Source organism: Buteo buteo, chromosome 11 (assembly GCF_964188355.1).
Source record: "Buteo buteo chromosome 11, bButBut1.hap1.1, whole genome shotgun sequence".
Lineage (NCBI taxonomy): Eukaryota > Metazoa > Chordata > Aves > Accipitriformes > Accipitridae > Buteo > Buteo buteo.
The window spans coordinates 35,102,856-35,128,496 of NC_134181.1; the positions used below are offsets into that span (position 1 = coordinate 35,102,856).

General features: G+C 39.0%; 1 protein-coding gene across 1 annotated transcript in view; it reads right to left on the bottom strand.

The window, feature by feature from the left end:
- Positions 1–5,307: 5,307 nt before the first annotated feature.
- Positions 5,308–25,641, bottom strand: part of GALNT9 (polypeptide N-acetylgalactosaminyltransferase 9) — a 156,416-nt gene continuing 136,082 nt past the window's right edge. Inside the window, exons 7-11 of the mRNA XM_075039617.1 lie at positions 21,473–21,658; positions 17,890–18,027; positions 15,107–15,202; positions 6,315–6,482; positions 5,308–5,572 (exon numbers count right to left, since the gene is read on the bottom strand). Of these exons, the coding sequence (XP_074895718.1) occupies positions 5,426–5,572; positions 6,315–6,482; positions 15,107–15,202; positions 17,890–18,027; positions 21,473–21,658 (735 nt within the window). The 3' untranslated portion in view covers positions 5,308–5,425. The remainder of the gene's footprint in view (positions 5,573–6,314; positions 6,483–15,106; positions 15,203–17,889; positions 18,028–21,472; positions 21,659–25,641) is intronic.

The window sequence follows — 25,641 nt, forward strand, 5'->3', positions numbered from 1 at the left end:
CTGGGGTATTTATAAGTTAAGTATTCTTGGCCAAGGAAAACATTGTTTTTACTTAGGACAACCCATGAACTCAATACCATATCATTAACGCTTTTGTAATATATGTCAATGTATTTTGTGAAACCATTCTAAAATCCATTACAATGTACTGAAGAGGTCACTGTACATCTCTTTTTCTAATGCCGTTGATGGCTGGGTCATTGTAAAGACACAGCTAAAGTCTTCACACAGAGCAAGTATCCCAGACATTTATAGGGACAAGTTATCAAAGTAAAACAGGGAGATTGTTAAGAGAGAACCTAAAGCTAATTCATTAAATTTTTTAGAAGATGTAAATATTGATGCATTTTGTGCCAAATTCATTGAGAACTATTAACTATATAAATTCAGTATTTACTCCTTGAGTTTCCTTAGTTCACTAGGTAAGCAGACTCCATCTTTAGCAGAATGCACTCAGTGCATTAGTATTTCAAGAATATCCTTGTTGCCACACAGGAATCTATAAATGCATGGTGCACATACTGCAGTAGACCATGGTGCCAATTAATGTATTTTCCATGCATTCAGTAATCACAGCTCTCACCTTAAGTCCAGTAATGTCACACACACAAAAATCAAATTGTATCCGCAAAATAAGATTTAGAGGTACACACTACAGTGGTCTCTTGAATAGGTATTCCTGGTGAAGCAATGCAAAAATGTGTTAAGTTTGGGATTCCTCCCAGAGAGAACATAATATTAACTTTACTTTGGTGGCATCCAGATCTAGAGACATGTGAAGACCTGATCATTCCTTGGTTTCTATCCATCCAGCTTGTTAGCTAGTTCTTCTAATTTGCAATACCATCTTTTGTCTGTGGCATAACCTCATGATCGACTTTGATTAGCAGTAAGGAGCAGGTAGTCGAAATAGCAGCAGTCAAAAATGGAACATCACTGCTAGAAATATTTTTAATTAAGTGAATTCTGACAGTTGTTCTTCATTCCAAAGCCTTTCATGAAAAAAACCAAAGGTATTTGTGTCCTAACTGAATAATAATATGCCAAACTCCCTCTGAACTCCACCTTCTATTGAAGTTCTTCCTACAGCCCAACTCACTGGGTCCCGAAACAGGCCATAATGTGGTTTAGTATGGCTGTTAATGAACCATTTCAAATGAATACTGGATACTGAAGGAATTACATGCTGTGTAATTGATCTAAGGAACAGATTAGGACCGGTGCTATTTCATTAAACCTTATTAGCTCTGGATTAAGTACTTAAAATTGCAGCTGTCCTGTGTCAGATAGATTACACACCTTGTCACATGGCAAGTGAGGTTTTCATCTACTAGACCACAGTTTTTAAAGAGGCAGAGTGATGAAAAGAAATATAAACAAAGACTGCAAAGGCCTGACCTTCAGACACACCAAGCCCCAAATTATTCATTGAAATGAGATACATAGTTCAACACTTTCAGAATATGTATGAAGACCTGTTGTTTGTTTCTATATTTTTGTCTTAGATCACTTCTATGGAACCAGAGTTTAGCTTTTTGGATGTGGAATAGTCCTGAAGAGCTCTCATGCCTCATGGATGAGCACAATATAGATCTTTATGTAATTGCAGGGGAATCCATTGGGTCCTTCAACAACACCTTTTTTAGCTCTTTCTCTTAGTTGCTTTCCACTGGAGGTTAGCATAACTCAGGAGCCAGAGGACTATTTTGGCTGAGGAACAAATGGCTTTAGTCAAGCCAAGAATAAAGTTTATAGCTCTCAAAGGAGAAAGGGCTTTTTTTTTCCCCACAGGACTCAAAGTAATTTTTAGGGATCTTGACATGCTTACAAAAGTAATTTTTTTACTGGTTTGCCTTTGACAGCAGTGTACTAGACTTGATGTTCTTTCTCACCTTCTATTCTTCTGTCCTAGGACCTAGTATTTAACTCCATAATCTCCTAAATCAAACAAAATAGCAATTGAAGATTTTGATCTGAATTTTCTCTATAAGGCATATTACATTTACACTATATTACATACTTTTCATAATATCTGGACTGCTGCACTGTGGGAAATGACTGAAAATTTGAAACAGCATTAAGCAGGATTTCAGATTATACTAAGGGGTGAAACACTGACAAGAGACCCATTGACTTTGGTTAAAACAGATAATACTCAAGGCTTTTTTATTATTATTCCTTTTATGAGAGAATATTTAAGACCCTCTCACATGCAGAGTCACCATGTTAATACCACAGCCAAAGGAGTGGTTCATACAGATAAAGACTAAAGTAAAAATAATCCAACAGATGTGTTTTTCAAATATCAGAAATTGCTTCAGTAAATCTTAAAAAAATGACAATCACAGAAAATACCAACTCCAACTTTAAGAGTTATTTGAACTCTTTTATGTTATTCTGTAAATCTCAGAGCCATTCATCTATCACAAAAATCCGCTTTCCTTCTTATACTGAAAGTCTGGTTCTTGCAAGCCTCCTGCAGCCTGTGGCCTCTGCACTCAAAGCTTGCCAGGACTGACCACTCTCAGTTAGCCAGTGTAGCCACATTCAAATGCTTTGCACTGGGCACTGAAAATGTGCAGTAGCAAAATTCCAAGACAACCAATTCACATTCATTATGGTGGTGTCATAGTGAAGGGTTGTCATGCTTGCTTGAAATCTTTGCCAGTAAACACAGATCTATCTGGTCTTCTCAGCTTCAAAGCTCCTAAAATGCAAATGCAATACTCTTTTTAGGTAAATTTAAAACCCTGTATTCCTCCAAATATTCAGCCTTTCTTTTTCACTTACCTAGGATTTGAAAGGCTTGCTGCCCCATTGCTAACCAAGGATCAAGTGTAGATTGGTAATTCAAGACAAGGAAAAAAAAAGGGGGAAAAAAAAAAAAGCACGTGGCATATTTGCTTCTCTTCAGTACAGTAACTTTATACTCTAAAAGGCATTTAGTCGTCACACTGATATATAATTACTTTCAACTTCCAGCCACTTTCATATAAAATAGTTAGCACTTGCTCATTGGAAAGACTACAAATGGTGTAAATGACCTGTAATGTTATTCTCCAAAAAGCTCACCTAGTAAAATAGTCTTTCCCTTCTTTTGCCTTCTCACCTCCCTCAGCCAAATATTTCAAGGAGTGAAGCTCCATCAGAGTAAACAAAAGAAGAATACAGCTTTCATACAATTGAAAAGGGAGAAACTGTATCTGGAGAGAAGTTGAAAAGTCACTTACAAATAGAACTCCTGTACAAAGCGTTCAACACCTGCTCAAAAGATGGTAACTATCCTTTTAAATTGTCTAATAGGTTAACATAAGGAAGTTAAATGCAGGGCAACTGTTCCCAATCTATATTTAACCTGAAGCTTCCTACCTGTTTAAGACCTGCAGGAAGGCTTGTCCATGATTTTTTACTCTATTGCTTGATTTTTTAAAGATGCTACCTCTCCCTGCAGGTCTTATTACACTGTTCAAGAGGTTGTGTTCAACTAACCATAAACACACAATTTTAAGCATTTTTATATTTAGAATCTCACCCGGAATTATTCTTTTGTATATATTCATGCATAACCTGATCTATGTGACATTAATAAAGATCAGCAATTAGCCACAAATAAACTCCAGGAGAATTGGCTTTGTATTACATTGTGCACACTCTGTTTCAAAAATAAAGTTGGGGCAAAATATAGCGATATGCTCTCTAGATACCAACCAAAAGTTGACAAGAACTGATGGATTTTGCATGTTAAAAGCAAATATTTTATTACATACCATGCCCTTGAAAATTAACTTTGTTTCCGTTGTAGTTTGTTCAGCATGCCTTGAAATAGGAACGGCAAAAGCTCTTCAAGAAACAGATTGCCAAGATTCACGGTACTGCAGTGTTTGCAATTACCTATTTTCCTGGCTCAGTAAAACAAAACAAACTTTTTTTTTTTTCTTTTAAATTACTATAAAATATTAAACAGTGAAGTTAACAGATACCATCTCTGTCTCTCCTTCAGTATGACTGAATCTTCTGTAATGAAAAGCTGTCTGCCATGGACCCACATCCAAAGCCTGCTGATGTTGACAGTGGTCATCAACTTTCACAGCCTTTTGGATAAGGCCTTGTCATTGCTCTGGCTACCTGTGCAGAGATACTGCATGAACCACTGCATACATTATTAAATTCAGGTTCACAAAGATGCTGTCAATGGGTCAACTACAGTAAAATATTTATATTTCAGTGTAACAGTATTTCTATATGCTACCTAGTTCTTGCTCTAATTTGCTCTCTTATCACTAGGTTTTTGTTTGTTTTTCAAATACTGAAAAGATTTTGTTGGTTTGTTCAGGAGATTTGTCTAGACAGTGCTCACAAAGCATATTTGCTCACATTTGACATTTTCACAGGATGGATAACAAAATGGAAGATGCAAGTTGTTAAATTCTGCAGATGGCACTTAAGTCAGTCAACTTATTTTCAGAAGTAATGAGTATCCAGCTTCCAGGCAGTTTCTGGAACAACACAACAGTGCACCTGCATGCACAGCACTGCAGGATGGGAACCTTGCACTTATGTACTCAGGGCTTGTGGGCCAACTGAGGCCTCCAGAAATTCATTCATCTGCTAGGACATTTACTGCCTCGAAAGAGTTAAATATGCAAGTGCTATATTGTGATGCCTTTACAGCCAAGAAATGTAAAATGTGGCAATATAATGGAGCATGTGGCTATTTTACCTATTCAACATTTACCTGTGTCTAACTAGAAGAGGTCTCTAAAATGCTGCTTTTTAGCAGCTTGAAGGTTGAGAACCACCTGTAAACATTTGCGGAACAGTCTCTTTCTAGAAATAGAGACTCCTAAATCAACCTTGAAATTTATCATATATTATATTATATTTCCAGTGTTATTTACAGATCTTCTTGTGTAGTACAATGAACCAGACATGCTGAAAAGGTAGGATTTTTCCAGTCCCCTATTATATGAAGTACAATAAAAAAGGCACATGATTATTCACCACAGGAGTTGTGCACCAGTCAATAACTTAAAGCTAAAAAGCTACCCATCAGAGAACTCTCTTTATGAGGCAGTATTGGGATCTCTCCTTTGAACTCATCATAGAAACATCTGTCTATTAATTCCTCTTGGAGAGCTCAAGGAACCCACTTTTCTGTTGTGTTCTGGTCTTCACATGATTTCCAAATCAACAGAAAACTCATGTTAAGCTTCCCAGGTCATCTACTGGAGCAAGGAAGAGTCAAATAGGGCATGTATGTGTCTGCTTTTCTTTTTCTTCTTTTTTCCTTTGAATGCCCAACTATGGAGGATGCTTGAGAGCCAAGTCCAGTTCAAACTAATTTGCTTTAAGACAAATGCCTTGCAAGATATGGCACACAGAGCAATGGACATCGGCAGGAGAGGCAGCTTCTCAGCCCCAGCAGTCAATGTCGGCCATGTTTTATCCAGTTTCTAATCATCCATTTTTGCCCCGAGCACCTTTGTACAACTAATCTGAGCCCAAAATTTGCATCCTTTGACATTTCCACTTCTAGACAACGGCCAGTGTCTCTGCTGATGATTGGACCATTCTGAGAAAAAAAGAAAAAAGAAAAGAAAAGAAGGATCAGAAGAGGGAATAGAAAAGGTGAAAAGACTAGAAGAAAAATAGTGCTAGATCTGTAAATCCCAGAAAGCACTACAAAATGCCTGGAAAGTTTTGTATATATCAAGTGATAAAAGTTCCTAGAAAGTGCTAGAAATTTCTAGGAGAAGCTCGATAATCCATACAAAGTGCCAAAACAATTCCTTGATAATTCTAGATTTCAGAATTGCTAGAAAATTTCCCAGAAATCACTAGAAAAATCTCTAAAAAGTATTAGAGAATCCCTACAGACCACAAGATACAGGAAATTCCAGAAACTGTAAGAATGCCTTCAAAAGTCCTAAAAATTATTTGAAAGCTCTAAATCTAAAAATTCCTAGAATGATGCTATAAAAATCCTGGAAAAGTTCTAGAAACAAAAATTCCTAGACACGGAAAAAAATTTACAAGTATGTTCTTGACAGTCACTACAGAAATTGAGAAATGTCCAAGAAAGGAAAACTAAAAATTCTTAGAAAACACCCCCCAAAATTCCTAGTAATAATATAAGAAAGTTCCTGGATAGCACATGACCTATGGAAAACATATCTGACTATTTCTAGAAGGCATAAGTGGGGATTCCTAGAATAGCCCTCTAAAGACCTCCTTGTTTTTCATTAAATATTCTCTAGAGCAGCATTCCTCTCCAATTTATGTCTGCAAAGCTCCCTGAGCTCATCCTTCCATACCTGTGTGAAATCCCAGAACCTCTGTGCTGGCCTTAGGACATCTTCACACTTCTTCAGAGTCGGTGTCCTGCCCTTCCCATCATCAACGAGGCATTTGGAGTCGGGCAGAAAGGCCGTGGAGCCCAGTGGCCCCAGCTGCAGGACGCCTTCAGAGCTGTAGCGGACAAGCTGGGGAAGAAAGGAAGGGGAAGACTTTTAACTGCAGCCCCAGGGACCCCAGTGATGGGACACAAAGCCGACCTGCAGCTGCCTTCCCTGCCAGCTTCTGCCCCAAGTGCTGGTGAGGAGTCTTTTGTCCTTCTGCACGTTGGGACCTTCCCAATCTAGCACATGCTGTTCAAGGGCAAAGCTTGGGAAACTTGTTTTACCAACACAGGGTCTCTGTAGGACACAATATTCCCTTCTTACACACCTCTGCTCCCCACCATTCTCTACCCACTATTTCACTGCAAAAGGGCAATCAAGAAAGTGAAGTAATCAATATGTAAATCATACCCACTCAGCAGGAGTTGATTTAACAAGGACACGATGTCAATTTGCCATGCAGTTTGTTCTTAAGAGCTCTGTTAGAGGCTATTGATAGCAACAAGTGTAATTGGGTTTTGTAAATAAATGTAACTGAAAAAAATCCAACTATGCAACCAGTATCCAAAAATATGAGAGAAAAAAAAAAGAAAAAGAAACCTTGAGGGAAATAACAGCAAATTTGCTAACATATGCTTCAGGACATGGACCTGTTGGAGTGAGTCCAGAGGAGGGCCATGAAGATGATCAGAGGGCTGGAGCACCTCTCCTATGAGGACAGGCTGAGAGAGTTGGGGTTGTTTAGCCTGGAGAATAGAAGGCTCCGGGGAGACCTTACAGCAGCCTGCCAGTACCTAAATGGGGCCTACAAGAAAGCTGGAGAGGGACTTTTTACAAGGGCATGTAGTGGTAGGACAAGGGTAATGGCTTTAAACTGAAAGAGGGTAGATTTAGATTAGATGTAAGGAAGAAACTCTTCACCGTGAGGGTGGTGAGGCACTGGAAGAGGTTGACCAGAGAAGTTGTAGATGCCCCATCCCTGGCAGTGTTCAAGGCCAGGCTGGATGGGGCTTTGAGCAACCTGGTCTAGTGGAAGGTGTCCCTGCCCATGGCAGGGGGGTTGGAACTAGATGATCTTTGAGGTCCCTTCCAAACCAAACCATTCTACGATTCAGGCTTATATAATAAAGAACCACACTCCGATATTTCAGTTTTGTGCAAGGCTTAACTGTTCTGTAATTTAGTGATGTGGTAAATGCTACTGGCTATAATTAGAGGCTTCAGGTGAGGGCTATTTATTATTTTAGAGGGTTTTTTTTAATAAAAAAACTTAGGCACAATCATTCATGTTAATTTTTACAGAAGAGTAATTTTTTTTTAACCTTTCTTCTAATTCAAGTGATGATTTCACTTGCCTCAAGTCATTCACAGTAAAACAGCCCTTGAGAAAAAAATCTGTATGCAGAAGGCGAGGTAAAAAAATTGGTCTCCTGTAATCTCAGCATGCCAGAATATATTTTATGACATTAATATTGGACCAAGGGAGAATATTTAAAGACCTAAAGAATATCTGTAGATGGGTCTTGTCAGTCAGGACTAATTGTCACAATACAAATTTGCGATGGAAGAGAACAGTTTTGCTTTGTTCACAGCAGCCTTTTTCTGTAAGTAGAGGGTGGTTGCCCATTTGCCTTCTCACACTGCTACATTTTGGGTCAGAGAGGAGGGTGACACTGCTCCTTCTCAGAGTGCTACGAGCTTGCTGGGATGGCACAACCTCCCACACAGCATGCACGGGAAAGGACAAAGCCAGCGCGGAGCCTGCAAGCTCCTGGGAGAGCAGGCAGCAGGCATAAACCCACATCTCAAGGCACTGGAGGAAAAGAAGGCTTTTCCTAGGGACGCACTGGGGACCTTGAAGAGTTTCTCGCAACCCAAGAAGCCACTGAAGAACTGCTGGATGATAGCAGGCCTGAAGAAGGGTCTTGATGAAGGAAGGTTGTTTTCAAACCCTTTATTCTGCCTCTTCCAGATCTGATTTTTCTCTACTACAATTTTTTTCAATCTGTATTCTAATAAAGCCTCAAAGCCTTAATGGTGGTTTTAGGATGCTCATTTAGAGGGAAAAGGGGCTCTGTCAGCTCAGTCTCTATCACGTTGCACTGAGATAACTATGATAGTCATGGAGTCCTCATAAGTTGCAAAAATTAATAAGTAAACCCCTTAATTACTGCTACTTGCTAGAATGGTTGAGGGAGAGCCTATTGAGGGAGATTTCAAAGCACATTAACGTGAAAATGCACAATGTTAATTTGGCAGCAGGCCAATACATCAAATTAGATGTATCGACTTCTCACTTCTTCTGTGTTTAAATCCAGAGTCATTACACGAGCATAATATTTTGTTCTCCTTACCCTAGAAGTAGTCAAGTGCAGCACCCAGGTGCCAAAAGACTGCAAAATGGAGTCAGCTATGTGGCTTGTATGCTGTGAGGCTGGATGCTGCAGGGTGAAGATCTGAGCCACTGAAGAAATGCAATTATCACCCAGGAAATTCACTGCCTGCCTGGTCTTATTGCTGTTATATGGCTGAAATTACTTAACAAGAAAGGGAAGGAAGGTCAGAAGTGCCTGCCATTTATTGGATGCTACTGACCAATGCCTGAGATATCATTAAGAGTCAATCAAAAAACCTCAAATTAGAGCCTAGCTTTCTACTGCCATCCTTATTAACCTCAGAAGAATCATGCTGTGAATAATCATATCTTGCTGGTGGTAAAAAGAACATGGTCTACTCGCTCCCAGACCAGATGCCCTTTGACAAAGTATGTGTTCATTTTCCCACCTGCCACTTCTGTTCAGAGCAACCATGTGAAGTGTAGAGTTAGAACAGAGTCTACATCAAAGAAAGCAGAGGGATAACCACATGAGGATGCTCCTTGGTATGAACAATGTCATTGTTGAGGCACTGTCTATACACACTAAATTGAGACACATTTTTTTTCTTTTTTTTTTGCCTTTGACTATAAAGGTATGGGGGACATACGTAAAAGAAGCTCAAGCAAGCAAAATGATTCAAAATGTGAATGGACTGCCAGCTCGGACAAATTAATTTCCTTTTTCCCCATAATTTTTTTTTTTTTTTTTGAAAGTAAAACCTGCCAGTGTATTTCACACTTCCTGTATCTAATGGGTACTCAGCAGAGTTCAAATGAACTGCAGGCATCGCTGAAACTTACACTGACTGGGAAATGTGTTCATCTTGCAGTCTTTATTATATCTCTCCAGGTCCCAAAATACCACCTAGCAACCTGGTTGGCTTTGCCTTATCTAGATAATCAGAACCACTGTTTATAATAAGCTACCTGCTTTGTAGTATAGGATCAATTTTTCCTGTGGCTTAAGATGAGCAGCATTTTCTGTACCACTATTAAAATGGTTTAAAATATTCTTTGTCATTAGAATCTCAATAGCCAGAATTGCAAGTGCTCTGCGTCACAGTAGCCATGAACTTGGGAAAGGCACTGTTATACACAAGCCTGTCAAAGCAGAAAGTACCATTTCTGCTTAGGCCTTACAAGCAGAAGGTATGCTAGCTCTAAACTATCCCCAGTGTTGAAAATGGCCGTTGTGTGACAGCTCAACAGAGTGAGAGATGGCCCGGTGCAAGAAACTGCTATCTGTACAATGACAAGACAAACAGAACACCATGGGCTTAATTTTCCTGAATCTGTACTTTCTGCCAAGAGTTCCAACAGTCATAAAAACTTAGGCTTATCGTAAAATAAAATAAAATTCTAAAAAAGCCACCCACAAACTATTATCAGTTCAGACCATATTACGTAGTAAAGCTTTAGTGCCTGCTTCTGCAAAATCAGACCAGAAATTAAGGTTCAGGAAACTACTATATGATTAATAACATCTCCCTCCAAAGACTCCATATCATAACTTCCTAGAGACAACATAAACTGTGAAAATAAAATAAGCATTAAAGTAAGTTGCTTATTACTGTAGACTAGAAAGCAGAAACTGAGAGAGTCAATGAAATCGTGAAAATTACACCTGCTGTGTTCAAATTTGATCTTAAGTGCCACTGCCATACTGAAAAAGAAATAACCTGTGAATTTGCATTAGAACTGTAGGCGTGATACATCACACCAAATCCATTCCCAGTGCCAGCCAGCCAAAATCTAATGACAAAGTCCTCTTTATTAAGGAATATTCAATCCTGTTCATTTAAAAAAAAAAAAAAAGCCTGTGCAAGTCTTGATGGGCTGAGAACCTTAGGTATCCACACACTCCCATTGCAAGCAGCAGAACAGAAGCAGTTTTATACATCACATAAGGATGGACCTTTGCTCAGTTTTTCTCTTTTATCTGAGAAGAGCTGAAGGATCCACATAAATGACACTGAAACTAAGCACTCTATTAAATACTGCAAGATCTAATCCCGATACGATCTGCTGTACCTATGATAACATAGGACAGTTTTTCCTTCAACATTTAGAAATCTGAGCAGAATGGAAAAGATGTCAAAGGTTGTTTATGAAAACCACCAAATCTGGTTCAAAAATAGTGAGTGGTGCTACCTATGGAAGGTGATCCTCCAGGAGCATCAATGTGATAAGTAAATGCCAGCTTTTAACAGAAGGATTTTAGTTTAGAAAATCCATTCCTGCTAATTTCCAGTCAAGTGAAAAAAAGCAAAAAATAACGACAGGTAGTTGTTTGTAGGAAGCAGTTACACAGATGGGTCTGGTAGCTTTCCACACTAAATTTAACCCCTATCTCTTACTGTTGTTCTCCAAGCAAAAGAAAATCTTTAATGATCCTTCAGCCCTGCAGGTTAAGGTAGGCTGTAAGCTGACGTAGCAACTGCAACAGCAAGCCATACAGTAACCTGAAATACTTTAAGTGTCCAGAATACTTGTCACCACAAGACAAACGGGTCACAAGTTACCAAACTTCCAGGTTACAGAATCTCACCCACTGCTTCCTGCAAGTTAAGAAACTACCTTTTCATCCACCCTGCTCTAAGCAATCAGACCTACTACCCAGTGTGCAACTCTGGAAAACCATAGCTCTACCAAGCAAAATGTTAAATATCTGCCCTCAGGCAAGTTTAAGTAAAGCCTTTCATCTCCTCTTATTCCATCTGTTTGCGAAGCTGCGAGCTCCAGGAATGCGAACATTGAGATCTCCCTTCTTTTTGCTTGATCTCAATGCCAAAGGAGTTCTCACTTTCACAGCTGCCGTGCCTCCCCTTTCTCTCAGTGTGAAAGGGAAGAGAGGAGGGTGGAGAAGGAGGCTGTTCACCACGGCCCTGTGATCCTAGGATGCTATTTTATTAACTTCTCCTCTTCTTTCATATGCCACATAATCAGCTCCACATCACAGCATTCAAGACAGACTCTGAGGCAGTGAATATTTCCACTGAGGCTGTGTAAGTGGGGAGTCTCACATGGTTCAAAACCTGCGTGTCCTCTAACCATTCTAAGAAGCTTCCAGAACAACACATTCCACTTTTGGGGGGTTGTGTTTTCTGCCTCCCCTTCCCCCCTTTTTTTTTTTAATTTCTTTTACAGCAAAAGGGTATTATGCAGTGCTATAGAACCAATGGGCTGTACAAGACAAGCCACATGCAGAGGCAAGGCAGTTCAAGGCTCCCAATATATTGCTTAGTTTCTGAATTTTCTCTAGCCCTGGACTGTTCCCTGTTGCTCTCCCAGCAGTATTTGCAAACCTTTTTTCCTGAAAGGGGTTAGATTCAAACTGCAGATCTAATGAACACAGATAAAAATGACACTACTTTTCTGTAAAGCGAGTTTTGAAATCAGCTTAGACTGATGCAAAACCTTGCCTGTATATTCCCGTTAGCTTACACTGACTTAGCTCGAGTCAAATTCATTAAGCTAAATTGATGTAAACTCAGGCTAAATGCATTCCAGAGCATCCATAGAAGAGCTTGTCCCTGTTTGACTAAAGAAATTTAAAAGCTGATGTCATTGAAAAGATGTGATTTATCATGGTAAAAACTGATCTTGAGAATACACATAGGAAAAGGCATTTTGTTCATGGAGCAGTAACGGTGGAGCGCTTTTATTTTTCATTGGTAATGAAGGACAACACCATTCAGAGGTGTGCAATATGCAAGGGAAATAGGCTAAGTAGAAGAAAAGAACATTTTATCACAGATGAACAGTAAACTTGTTCCTAACTCAGCTTTCTTTAAACACTTGACTGACTTCTGTTGGTTTCAGTGGAACCATGCGTGTACTAAAATCACTGGTAATTTGCTTGTCAGGATTGAAGAGTATGAAAAACAAACAAGACTGTAGATGAATAGTGAGAGGCTTTCACACTGGTAGGACATATCAAGCACCAGTGATAACCTAACTGCTGAAAATGAGTTCCATGTTTATATTCTTTTATATTCAGTAGGGCATGTACAACTGACCCAAATCTCAATTCAGTAGGGGTATTTTATGCCCTATGCTTGAGATGAAAAAATGTCAGAAACTGAAAGCTAAACATAGCAGACAACTATGCTCACCCAGGCTGATTAGAAAAGGGGCTTTAAAAATGTTTATTTAATATATTAAAATGCTTGCTGTCAACACCTTTCATGCTATGTGCTTGAATATCCTTGATTAGGGTTTGTGCAGCTGTGGTTCTCATACTGAATTAATTTTGTAAATTGTGGTGAGATGATAGAAGTTTTCCAGCTGTGTAATCATTAATTAACTTGGCTGCATTTGAGTGGCTCCAACCCATGCTTGTCTGTGAAATACTCAACTTAGATAAAACATCACCTCTGCCTTCTGTTTGGTGTTTCTTGCAGAATGAAAACTTTTTTCCTTTTTCCTTTTTTTTTAAAAAAGAGGAAACGGAAAGTGTGCAGGATGATTTGGTAGATTAACTTTTTGCCTTTCCCATACTTTTATAATTCTCACACACAGGGGATGCTTTGGATTTTAAGGGCTTGGGAGGAGTGACTTTCTCTTTTTATGCATTTATACAGTGCCAGTAACAAAAGGGCTCTAGCTTGTGGCTGTAATGTAAAGTCTAAAAACAGCTTTTCAGGCGTTTCCAAAAAATTCACGTAGACCGGATACTGAAGACCTCTAGCAGAAGTGAGCCAGAAGAGATTTAACTGGTCACTGCCTAAGTTCAGCTTCTTGGGCAGTAAATACTTTGTGTATTGTTATTTGCACCTGAGAAGAGCTGCCCAGTGTCAAGTATAGGGCCTACAATTCAAAAGGCATCATCTACTAGGCAACAGATTTACATCTTACTAAAAGGAAAATGACCTGTTCCTTAATGGAAAAAATTGGTCAACTGGATGTGAGAGGCGAGCTACTTTATGCCCCAAAATTTACTAGAGTTAGTCACGAGAAGCTGGGCACATCGCACTTCCTTTCCAATAAATTCACAGTAACTTATGCCCTCATCTATTTTCTTCTTCTGGAGATCAAAGCATATTCTATGAAACAGGAGTCATGGAGGCAAACAAGTAGGTTAAGGGCTTAAATTGAAAAATAAATTACAGACAGAACCATTTGTTTTGTTGTTCTTCTCAATGCTAGCACAATAACAGGAGATTAGATGTTGCAAAGGGACTTTCTAGAAGGACTTAAATTTGTAACTTTCTGGTCAGAATGGAGCAATAGACTGAACTCTGAGTGCCCTGACATCTCAAACTACAGTCTTCTTGGAAAGCTCATTTACATCTAATTAAGCAACACTATTTTGTTACCTGACTCAAAGGCTGTTCCTTCTGCCTCTACTAGGAAAGTGTCAGCCAAATGATCCATAATGATCCTGCCAAAAGGACCTTTTGTCAGTAGGAATTACTGTCTATCACACTGCTCTAATAAGGTATGACTCTTCACCAGCTTGCAATTAAGCACAATAGGCAATATTTATATTTTGCAACTCTTGTTATGCCTCCATGATGATGTATGCGCCAGGACGCCAAATCAATATACATACAACTGAACTTTAGATAATTGTTAAGTCCGCGATAAAGTTCGAGTTTATTTACACATGAGAATGTTCATTAACATAGTTTTGATTCAGATGGTACTTCAAAAGAAACTAGAATTACATTTCAGAAGAAGCTCAAGTCCTGGATTTAAATAATATCCAACTTGTATTTAAAAAAACAAGTAATATCACTATGCACATGGAAAGAAGAAATGTCATTTTTAAATCTTCAGACATCTGTAAGAAAATAATAATATGCATGGGGACTGACAAAAGAGAAATCTTCTATTTTAGAAAAGTATTAACTTAAAAGATATTCTTAATTCCCTTTGAAGTTGATGTTAAATATGTGCTTAACTTTTTGCCTACTTGGGGAATCACAGCAGCAGCTTCCTAAATCATTTCTTCACAGGAGCCTATGGGACCAATGAACAGTTAATTTAAAGAGGTACTATTCCTAGAATAAGTCAAGTCATAATGAGAAGAGCTTCTCACTCATACAAACTGTCTAAATTCATTAATCTGCGGTGTATCGCTCTGTTATTAAAACAAATTATCATGATTCTTCTGTTTTCCTAACTGGCACCTTTGATGTATAGATTCATATGCTGAACAGCCTTGGAAAGGGCACCCAAAAAGACTGGAGTAAAGCCACATATTTTCCTTTGCAGCTCAGGAGTGTACTGCCAAACTCAACTCAAATGCACCAAATTACTTTTTGTTTCTTCTGAAAATTCTTTAAGTTAAAGGTTTCTCATTAATTATGGGATTTTAACCATTTACCTGAGAGGACATTCCATGGCATGGATAAAGGATTGCTTTGTCATCCTCTTCTGCTCCCTGATCTAAGCAGTAGCCACTAGCTTTGCTGTTACGCACCTATAACCGGATCAGAAAGAAAACAGGTGTATTAGAAATTAATCTGTATGATGCAAGTCCAATCTAGCTAAATCTTAGCTGCACTACAGCTACTGAAACAACTAGTATGTAAAACTGTTCTCTGAGAAACACATGCTTATTCTCCAGATATGACAGGATGCCAACAGTGAATTTGCTACAAGAAAAGACATTATTTGGACAACTGCTGTCTTTACAGACCTTGGGTCAGAGTTATATTTTTAGCAGTTACTCAAAGATCAAACCCCCATAAAATTCACTTTAAGAAACCCAGGCCAAATTTTGCTCCAAATTACCCTTGTGCAAATATAAATTTTGACCCTATATGTTGAGAATGTGACTTCACCAAATGGCATATGAACTACCCAGGATTGGTTTTGGATGTGGCACCCTTTTGTTTGCTTCTATTGGTTATATAAAACTAAAAAAAGCATGTGAAAAAAATTTATTTGAATTGAGAACACAGTGTATGGTTATGCACAGAAGTGACGTAAAACACATTGTTGTGAAAGGATACAGCAATGATAAGCAGTGTTGGAAGGCTTTCAATATATTTAAAGTGTGGGTTCAGAGATCCAATGAAGTGAAAAATTCATGTGCCTCCCCAGACAAGAAGAATTTACAAGTCTATAAAAGCAGGCTGGAGGTCCTGTGAAATTTCAGGCCTGCCTTTCTCTTCAGGCTAGAAGTATTACACGCATATTTTGGACATAGAAAAATTTTACAGGTTTCTTAAACAAGTTATTTAGACAGACATTTTGAAACAGTCAACAGGTCAGTTTTGGTTTAGACTGTGCAGTATTTATCTGGCCACCCCCCTAATATAGAAATAGCTGCTGCAGGACATGTCGGAAAAATCAGTAAATAATCCTTCATATTATGGTGTATGAGCATAACAGGGGATCTGATCGGATAAGGGGGCTCACCAACAGTTAAATTTCAGGAGGTTTAGTTTATGACTTGGGTTCTATAAAGGCTAAAGAAGATGAAGACAGCTTTATGACACGGCTTTAAAAAATGTGAATTGAGTCACTAGGAAATATATTTTTACTACTGTTTCAATCTGTTTCACATCTACTCAATACATTTATTTTCCTTTAAACTCACTAAAATCCAGACATCTTTTCCTCCAGGAAAATAACCAGAAGAGAAAGTATTTAATAACAAGCTTGATGTCATTTAGGATGAAGCCTCTAGTTTTTTCATTATGGGCATGTAAGACTGAAAGTGAACTATGCCAGTTTATACTAGCTAAATAGCTTGTGTGGCTCCATTTTATTATAAATTTTAATGAATCAGATACTTGCATCACTAAACTTCCTGTTTGACTCAAGAACCTTCTATGTGACCACTCAACAGAAACAAACTTCTTTTTAGAGCCCAGCTTGCTAACTGTCTGGTATAATTGACACAACATTGGCAGTTCTGCCAATGTTCTTCGCAGTTAACAGCCTTCTCGGAGCTGACAGTTACTAATAGCTCCTGTTGAATTTACTAAATGTCTTTCCTCAGTTACTGCCAGGGATAGTTATATTAGGATGCAAAGTGATATTATGCAATAAAACTTGCACTTTGTATCAATATCTGAAGTGCTCGACTTATTTTTATATGAAGTCAATCAAAAGGAACAGAAAGGAATAATGTCCATTTAGTTGTCTTGTGTGAAAATATATTGCCTTTGAATTTAATAGTAGTTCATGTAGACAATTAAAACAGAATCTTAAAAACATTATGCAGCAGGAGAGCTGCGAGAACTTCGCCCCAGTTCACAGTCATAAGTGACAGCATTCCCTACATTGCAGGCATGTGACAGAGATTTAAAGAGATACAGAAGGCATGTCTGACTCCTTTAAAGACTGGGGTCAAGCATATGTGGGAGTTTTGATTGGTTCACAGAAGAGGAAGAAATGATCCAGACAGCTGAGGTGAACTGAAACGTCTACACATTTCCAGCACATTCGGATCCAGCATTTTATTAGGGTTAAGTAACCTATCCACTCAGCTATCTCTGAGTAGGTGTTCCAAGGTCTTCCTCAATACTGGTACACAAGTGCAAATGAAAATACAGAATCTGAGCACAAAGCAGCAAAATTATTTTTCTTATAATGACTTTTTCATGACGAGAAAAAGACCTGCCAAATGGTAGCCTCACCTCGTAATCTGAACAACAATATGTCCCTTTTTATCCTGAACAAGTAGGATTGCAAAAAGGAATTAATAAACTTAATGTAATCCTTCAAATAGTCTGGCAAAACCCAAAAAAGGGATGGTTCTTTACCTAAAAACAATTCAGCAAACTCAACTGTTCTCATTAACTGTAATTATTTTAGCTCTCTCGACTGCTGATGTTTTCTTGATGACATCCGTGGCATCCTATTTGGGAAAACGATTACCTCAAATTTATGTTCTCAGAGCTGCTGTATTTTAAAATGAAAGCCAAGGAGGTTGTGTATCATCATTAGTGAGAGTGATTTCATCTGATGTACTCCAGTGAGAGGGACAGTGCTTCTCAAAGCCACTCTTCTTAGTGCTGATTAAAAGTAGGGGAGGGCATTTCTGTTGCTACTACTGTGCTGACTTGAAATTGCTCTGTACATCCTGAGACCCACCACTAAGATGAATGGACTGCTCTAATGCAGCCATGATGTATTTTCAAAGACATACAGTACCTCTCCATAAGTGACTGTATTATTATAAACCCTCATTTCAGGATAGACATTCTCCAAGTACCACTTAAAACTCCGGCACTGCAGTCGCTGTCGTAGAGCTATTCTTTCAGAAACGTCTCCAAAGTCAACTCCAGGGTTCTACAAAGCAGGAAGAGAATAGAGAAATCTCACTGCATTGCCTTCAGAGTTGTTTTCTTTACTGAAACAAAATTTGAGTTCATTTTGTATAGCAAGCTGTATTTCCCTCTCTTCTCTCTCTTTTGTAAGCAGCAACTCATCAAACAGCTGCTGAGAGCAGACAATAAATATTAATGAAAGTCAGTGGAAAAAGAAGGAAAATAAACAAGCAAAAACCAAACATAAATCAAAATAATAAGAATACAATAAGAATGTTGTTACTTACAGCAATTCTAAATGTTTGCAATCAAACCTGAGCTCCTTTGCTTTCAGATTTGTTAGGAATTTAGGCGGTAATTCTGATCTAAGATATGGCAGCTTGATCATGGTTTACTCTAGTAACAGCCTTGGGTATTCACTGATGTAAATGAGATCAGAACAGACCTGTTAAAACTTCAAAGCAGAGCTGCTCAAAAAGTCATTAAGCTCCATTAAACATTTGCCGAGACCAGCATTCAGTTTTTACTGGAACTGGAGCTCATTTGCAGACTTGAGCCATAAAATGCAGTTAAACTCAAAACCTTGTTTATAATTCTACTTCAGAATTTAATTCATGTTTAAATACAAATCCCATGAAAAACACAGGCTGGAAGAGTCAAATCAATATGATCACACCCAGCCATTTAAAAAATGCCAGGTCTTAAGTTAGGGTCTGTTGATTTAAACCATTATAAATCATCACAGTTCAACATTAAGACAGTAAGAGTTACCTCATCTAAAAATCTTTTCCGACACTGTATGAATCAAACGGACTGAAACTGGGGAGTTTTGCGTGGATCTGTCTTAAGTGCCTTGTACGCATTTCCTCCAGAAAGACTTCTGTACGTTTTACAAATTATGTCTAATGCAGGGTCACAAGACAGCAGCAAATCTTAGCTCAGGGTTTATTAGAAACCCCAACAGATGCCCAGTTTTCAGGAGAGAATACAAGTGTAATACTGAACAGGTTTTTCTATTTGCCACATAAAGAGTTTGCTGTGCTCACTGCTGCTTGCTGAGGCATACTTTGTCATGAGCTCTCTATGCAGCATCCATTCAAATGAATGTTAATTTACGTACTACTTCAGGCTACATGGAAGGAGAGCAATTCTTGGAGGCACTCAGTACAATAAATCATTCAATATAAGATTCCTTTATCACTAAAATTGTCGAGGAATAGATCATAAGCAGGGCCATACCAAATATTTGGTTAACTAAAATAAAGCTATGCTGATCTGCTGCTGAAGGTTATAGGAATAGGATCTTGCAGATGTGTCCAAAGATCATTTGGTAATCAAGACACACATTATGCACAGCTCCTCAATAACTTGGAAGGGAGCAAGTTGTGGAAAAGATGATGAGAGTTACGAAAGGGTTAATTTGGATGGGTTTTGATATGGGAGAAAACACATATTTTACTTCCCTCCTTTCTGCCCTATTCTAAAATGAGGCAAAAGAGTGCCCTGCTTGTAGTGCCATTCCTACAGAACGCAAGAGCAGCAAATAGAGCAGCTATGAAAATGCTGTGCTTACTTCTGTATTAGCTGCAGTCATCATGTGTGGGTTACAGTGCACTGGTACAAGAATGAGGTGTCCACAGAATTCAGTATGTGGACATACTCTTTTTAACCAGGCAGTAAGGTTTCTAGTTCTCCTGCAGGTTTTTCTTATGGCTTGTAACAGTACACTACTACTTAGTAATCTAGTTTGAATACTACAGTGGAATTCTCTGTGAACACTACACTAGCTTCCTTTTCCTGAGCGCTAATGGGGTTATTTTTATGATGCACATTTTATCAATCAATTTATTTTATGGAAAGAAAATTTTAATGTTCAGTACTTCTGCTGATTTTATGTCTCTTAATGCAGATGTGCCTGGGTTTTTTTAAAGCACTGCTGTATAGCTCAGTGCAGAAAAACACATCAATAAGTAATCTCAGAGAGATTAAAGGAAATCATGGTTTGGTGTAAATGCTTATTTAAATACCTTGTATTTTCTCAGAATTCATTTGCAGACAGCATCAAGCAAACAAATTTACCAAGGTTACTTTTTCATCTCCTATTTGAAACTGACCATTTTATCAAATGCATGCAGACAGGGCCAAAATGCCCCTAAAAACTTAGATGGACACTGCTCTGTCTTCTTCCTACTATCACAGAAATCTTGTGTGGGAAATAAGTTATGCAGTATTGCTTTTTCTTAAGGCAAAATAATTCTCTGCAGTTACCTCTCATGCCAAAAGAAGTCACCAAAACACATCTTCATAGGGACTTTGCACAGAGTGTCCAATACTGAACAGCAGTAAGTAAAATTTGGACATGTGCAAACATCTGACATATTCAGACAACACATGGAGAGGAATGAAACATCGCACCTTTAGGTATATGTATTTTCAAAACTACAACAGGAATGAACAAAAATGGGGTTTGATATAGTACCTAGGTACCAAAGTGCAAGTAGATATTTAGGACACAGACTAAATCCAATGAAGTCTTTGACAAGACTCCTGTGACTGATGGACTCTAGGTCATAACTGAATATTCACAAAGACACTGCTGGGCTGGCATATTTTCCTGTCCTGATAGGAACATTCCTGTTTCCATTTACTTCAATCAGCTCTGGACAAACCCCTCATATAAGGGTTAATAAACCATCATTACCTACAGATCAGAGTATGTGTCCCCTCAGCTGCTCTCCCTGTGCCCCTTCGCATGAATAATTTGGATGCAAATACCACTAAAGAATACAGCAGCAGTCAGCTTCCACCTGACTGGGATATAACATACATTTCTTCTGTACAAGAATTATGCTCAGTGGAGATGTAGCATGTGATACACTTACAGAATAAAGTGATAAATTGAACCTACAGTTTATCTAATATTTATATTACATGGATTCCTAGAGGCCCCCACATGCCATCTACAATTCGTATGCAGAGTAAGAAACAGAATGTGTCCACATTGCAACTCTCAGCCTGTGGACAATAAAGCTAGTTAATGTGTGATTCTTTTATCGCATACTTTGTTTTTTATGCTGGTGAGGTCTACTGAGTCTCACAATGAATGATGATATTTATTTATGGACATTTCTGTAGTCCTCACCACAGCATATGAACACCTCAAAGTTTAATGGCATCCCAAATTAACGACTTCTTCTGAGGAAGCACATAAACCTGTAACATCGTGCTCTAGTTAAATTATAAATCTGTGTCACTGCTCCTGAGCGTACAACAAAACTTACACTGAGGAAGCAAGTTTATATGGCAGAACTCTCCGTATTAAGCACACACCAGCATGAAAGCACTCTTCCCCGTAAGCTTAGCCCACTTTGTACAACTGTACTAATACCCTTCACCTCAAAGAGCTAACCAGGAACAGCCATCCACGTTTCCGCCTCTGTTCAGGAGAGAACGTGACCCGTACTTACTGCCATGGGGATGTTCCACGCCATGTAAACGTGTGACTTGAAGTCATCCATCCAGACCTCAGCAGCCCGCAGGGCGTTGCGCTTTGCATAGTAATCAATGTCGTTGTTGTAGGGTTTCTTTGTGCGTTCAATATGTGCCACGCGAGAACAGGGTAACACCTCCATGCTTCCTCCGCACTGCCAGACCTGGGAGAGTGGGAGGAAAAACAATTACAGGATTTTTTTATTTTTTTTTCTTTTCCTTTTTAAGGCAATAAACTGCTTCTTTTCAGATGCTGCATATAGAGTGTTCCCTAGTCGGAGATGGATACTATCTAACGATTCAGAACGATCGCCCGATTTACCTGCTCTGGGGGTGACCCCCCTCTCTCTGCACATTGACTCTAGATGAGTCTGAGGTGAATGCAGCTGGCTGCGTTAGGTACATAAGTTTAGATGCCATAAATATCTAAGTAATGGCCCCATAATGTCATTTTTCTTGGAACCATTAGGCAGAAGACAAATTATAAGGTGGTAACCTCTATCACAGGGACTAATTTAACGTAGTGTTTGTTACTGAAACTTCAACAAAAATCGGTTATATCATCTGGCTGTGTTTGGCACTATATACACGGGGGTTACTGTATCAGCTCTCCAAATCAACTAACAAACTTTTAATAGTTTAAATTTAACTGCCAGAAAAATCTGATACACATTTAGTGTACATAAGCACCTCAGATGACCTATTCCACACCAGAGCCTTTTATGTGGGGATTTGAACATTACCTTTGGGAAACAGGAGGAACCAAATTACCCACATGCACAATACCAACAGAAAAAGCATGGAAACACAGTTATTTTCTCATTATGGAAACTTAGACTTTGATAGTGAGGCAGTCGATTATTCTTTTCTTTTTCTGATCTAGTCCTTGCAGGCTTCACTGATTTTCAGCACAGCAATTCTCCTTTCACAAACACACTTTGCCCTACCTTCAGTAAGAAACAAGCACTGACTTACCTGGTATAGAACATCCCATGGAAATTTTAGCCAAGAATAAGACACAAGTCTTAGCACAGGATGCCTTGGTAAATCCATCCATTAATCAAAATGTGCATTTATTTAGCAACAGAGGTTACTGCCACACTTGGCAGTAGATGTGAGCACAGCAGACGCATTTCTCACCCAGTGCTCCTACAACCTCTCAGCCGCAGCCAGGCAGCAAGCAAAGGAGAAACCTCTGGTGCAACTATCCTGTATACCTTTACCTGCAACCCAGTCACATAAGAAGCAACACATGACCACTTATGAGTTGATGAAGATAGATAAAAGGGGCTGAGTGGAGACTGTATCACCCAGCCTTCCCAGACACCACCATACCCATACCATGCAATTTTTTCCTGTTGACTATTTACTGTCCGAACTCTGTGGTCAGAAATAAAGAGAACTTGTCTCTTTGAATCAGTGACATTAGGAATGATTCAGGGTGAGTTAAACTTATACATTTCAGTTCCCTCAGGTCTGCACCTAGTACTATAGTCTAGCTGAAATAAATAAAAAATATTAAAATATAAGCAATGATCCCCTGCTTTCCAAGGCTGCCTTTTACTGAGCATAAGGGCTCATTTCCAGACAAGGTGCACTCCAGAACAATACTGGGGCAGTTCACCTAACCTGCCTTCTCAGGGACAAAGATAAATTGCTTGGGAAGTGGCAGATGAAATCCTTCCCCCCAGTTTGGCTTTTTTTTTTTTTTTTTTAAATACTTTGTCAGGTAATATTTATTTGCTGCTTTCCAAACAGTTCTGTAGTAAATCACCGGCCACTGGAATTTGCATTTGATAAATAAAATACACTGAAAAAACACACTGCTCATAAATTTGGACTGACAAATGCTGAAGGTTTCCAGTGCAAAGAGGAAGTGCTCCAAAAAAGAAAGGAATTAATTGATTTTCATGATCAGAAAGGGAAATGAGCAGTATACTAAAGTATACTGCTATTTGCCCAAACCATCCTAGAAGTCAGCTATTTAATGCACAGCACATTTTTCCTTCTCTTGATATGGCTAATGACCTTGTAATTTTTATTTATATATTTTGGTACCAAAGGCAAATACATTATCTGAGCAACAGATTTATTTCCTTCAAATGCCAGTGCTCATGCAAACCTGAAAAGAAAAAGGTACTAAACTGCAACATTAAAGGAAATAGTTTAGCTCATCTGTAAATTCAACACAAACAGTTATTTATCAGCAATAAATTCTCCCCAGATGAAATCCACAGGGAACTCAGACACCTGGCTTTGAAGAAAACACAACAAAAAAAGGCAGCAGCAGCCTCAGGCCAGATAATGCTCACCCTGTCAGCCAGGATCTTTGGTGCTCAGCAGTCAGCGTGAATTTGCACTGTGGTGTGACCACCCCATCTGCAGCCGTCTAGATTGCTTTACCTTTACATTCAGTCTCTCCTTTCCCCTACCCCTCAGTCCTGTTTTGCTCTTTAAAGAGACAAAATCTGCTGAAGAGTAGGAAAGAAGGAAACAGCCAGGAAGTAATAAAGGAAATTTGGCTTCCTATGAAGATGCTAATTTACCCCCAATTACTTGTTTTTTTCTGGGAATATGTGACTTTTAACACCAGTGGGAGATGTTTTCCAGGGTAAGGATGGGATTTCCAATCTCAAAGAAAGCGAACTGGATGTACAGCATATGGGGAGGAGGCAGTAGATAGTTGTGTATCACCAGGTGTACATCATTGTGCCACCATTTCTCCACATCCCAGATAAATGCCATGGCTGCTCGAGTATGGGTCATTTCTTTTCAGGCCAGACAAGGTCTCCTGTTTCACTTCATAAGGATTAGTTGCTGTTCAATGGAGCGTGGACATGCCTCTGCATCCCCACACCCTTCCAGTGCACTGCTAAGTACAGAGTGAAGCTCATCCTCTCCCTTTCCAGTCCAACGATTACTTAATCTTACACAAAATGAAAGAGTTTCAGTAGTACAACCAAGCATGGGCACCAAAAACCAGCCAAGATCCCAGTAGTTCAGAGCAGTCATGTGAGGTTTAGATGAAGACTCAAGACTTTTGTCTGAATCACAAGGATGGGGAGGTTTAGCAGCACCCCCTCCCTGCTGGACACAGAATTGAAAGACATGCGTGGTTCAGAAAACCATTGCCTGTCTGCCTCTAACTGCAAGAAGTCTCTGAAATACAATGAAGGATGAAAGAACGAGGAAAGTTTTACTGGATGAAACAGATAGAGAGGTGAGTCAGTGGCTGCCTCTAAACCTGGTTGATTCTCCTCCTCTTTTCATCTTCAAAACTGTATTTAATGACCCATTTTAACAGTAGTAAACAACCCACTTCTTTCCACATCTATCTATGAAATTATGCCAGAAAAATAATTGCATGCATCTATATAGCATTTATCAGGCAGAGTTCTTAAAGTGCCTTACTATGGGAAGGAAACTGTTTCTACCTGTGAGCATACAATGATGCCCAAGTCCCTCCAAATTGACATGTTTCAGGCAATCAGAGGAAACCAACTTCCATAACTATGACTTATCTTCTGTGCTAACAACACATTTCCAACCTGACTAATTCCTCTCACACTCTGTTGCCAGCATTAACTGTGTGTTTCAAGGTTCTTTTACTGAGAACGTGGAAGTTGAACGGTCTCTCTGGGCTGGTCCCTATGAGGGTGCGCATCACCAAAAAGCAAACTCGGCCTTCTGTTCCCCCATGGAGAGCCAAATCCCCAATAGTAAACTTTGTTTCTGACATCACAGCATGCTCTCATCAATCTTGTATTGGAGGGCAACAACTGGGGCAACAGCCCAGGCTCCATTGAAGGTAAAGTAGATAGAGGCTCAAAAGATGCCCTGGGCAGGGCACAGAAGTAGCTCCAGCTGATAAGCAGCAGCAGCAGAGAAGCAAACAGGCTGCTGCTTTGTGTGCTCCTCGACTTGGCACAGCTGCTACAGCCCAAGGACCCGGCTTTGCCTCCGCGAGCATCGCACTGTGCAATGTTTTAAGACGTGATCAAGTAATTCCAAGAGACACTCAATTTATTTGCTAATTGTAGTTAATTTCTAATTTCAGTATTGCTCTTTAGGCTGCTATAAACAAAATTGATAGCAATATAAATGTTACCATAGCCGTGTTACCTTAGCATTTTTACTGCTAATTATC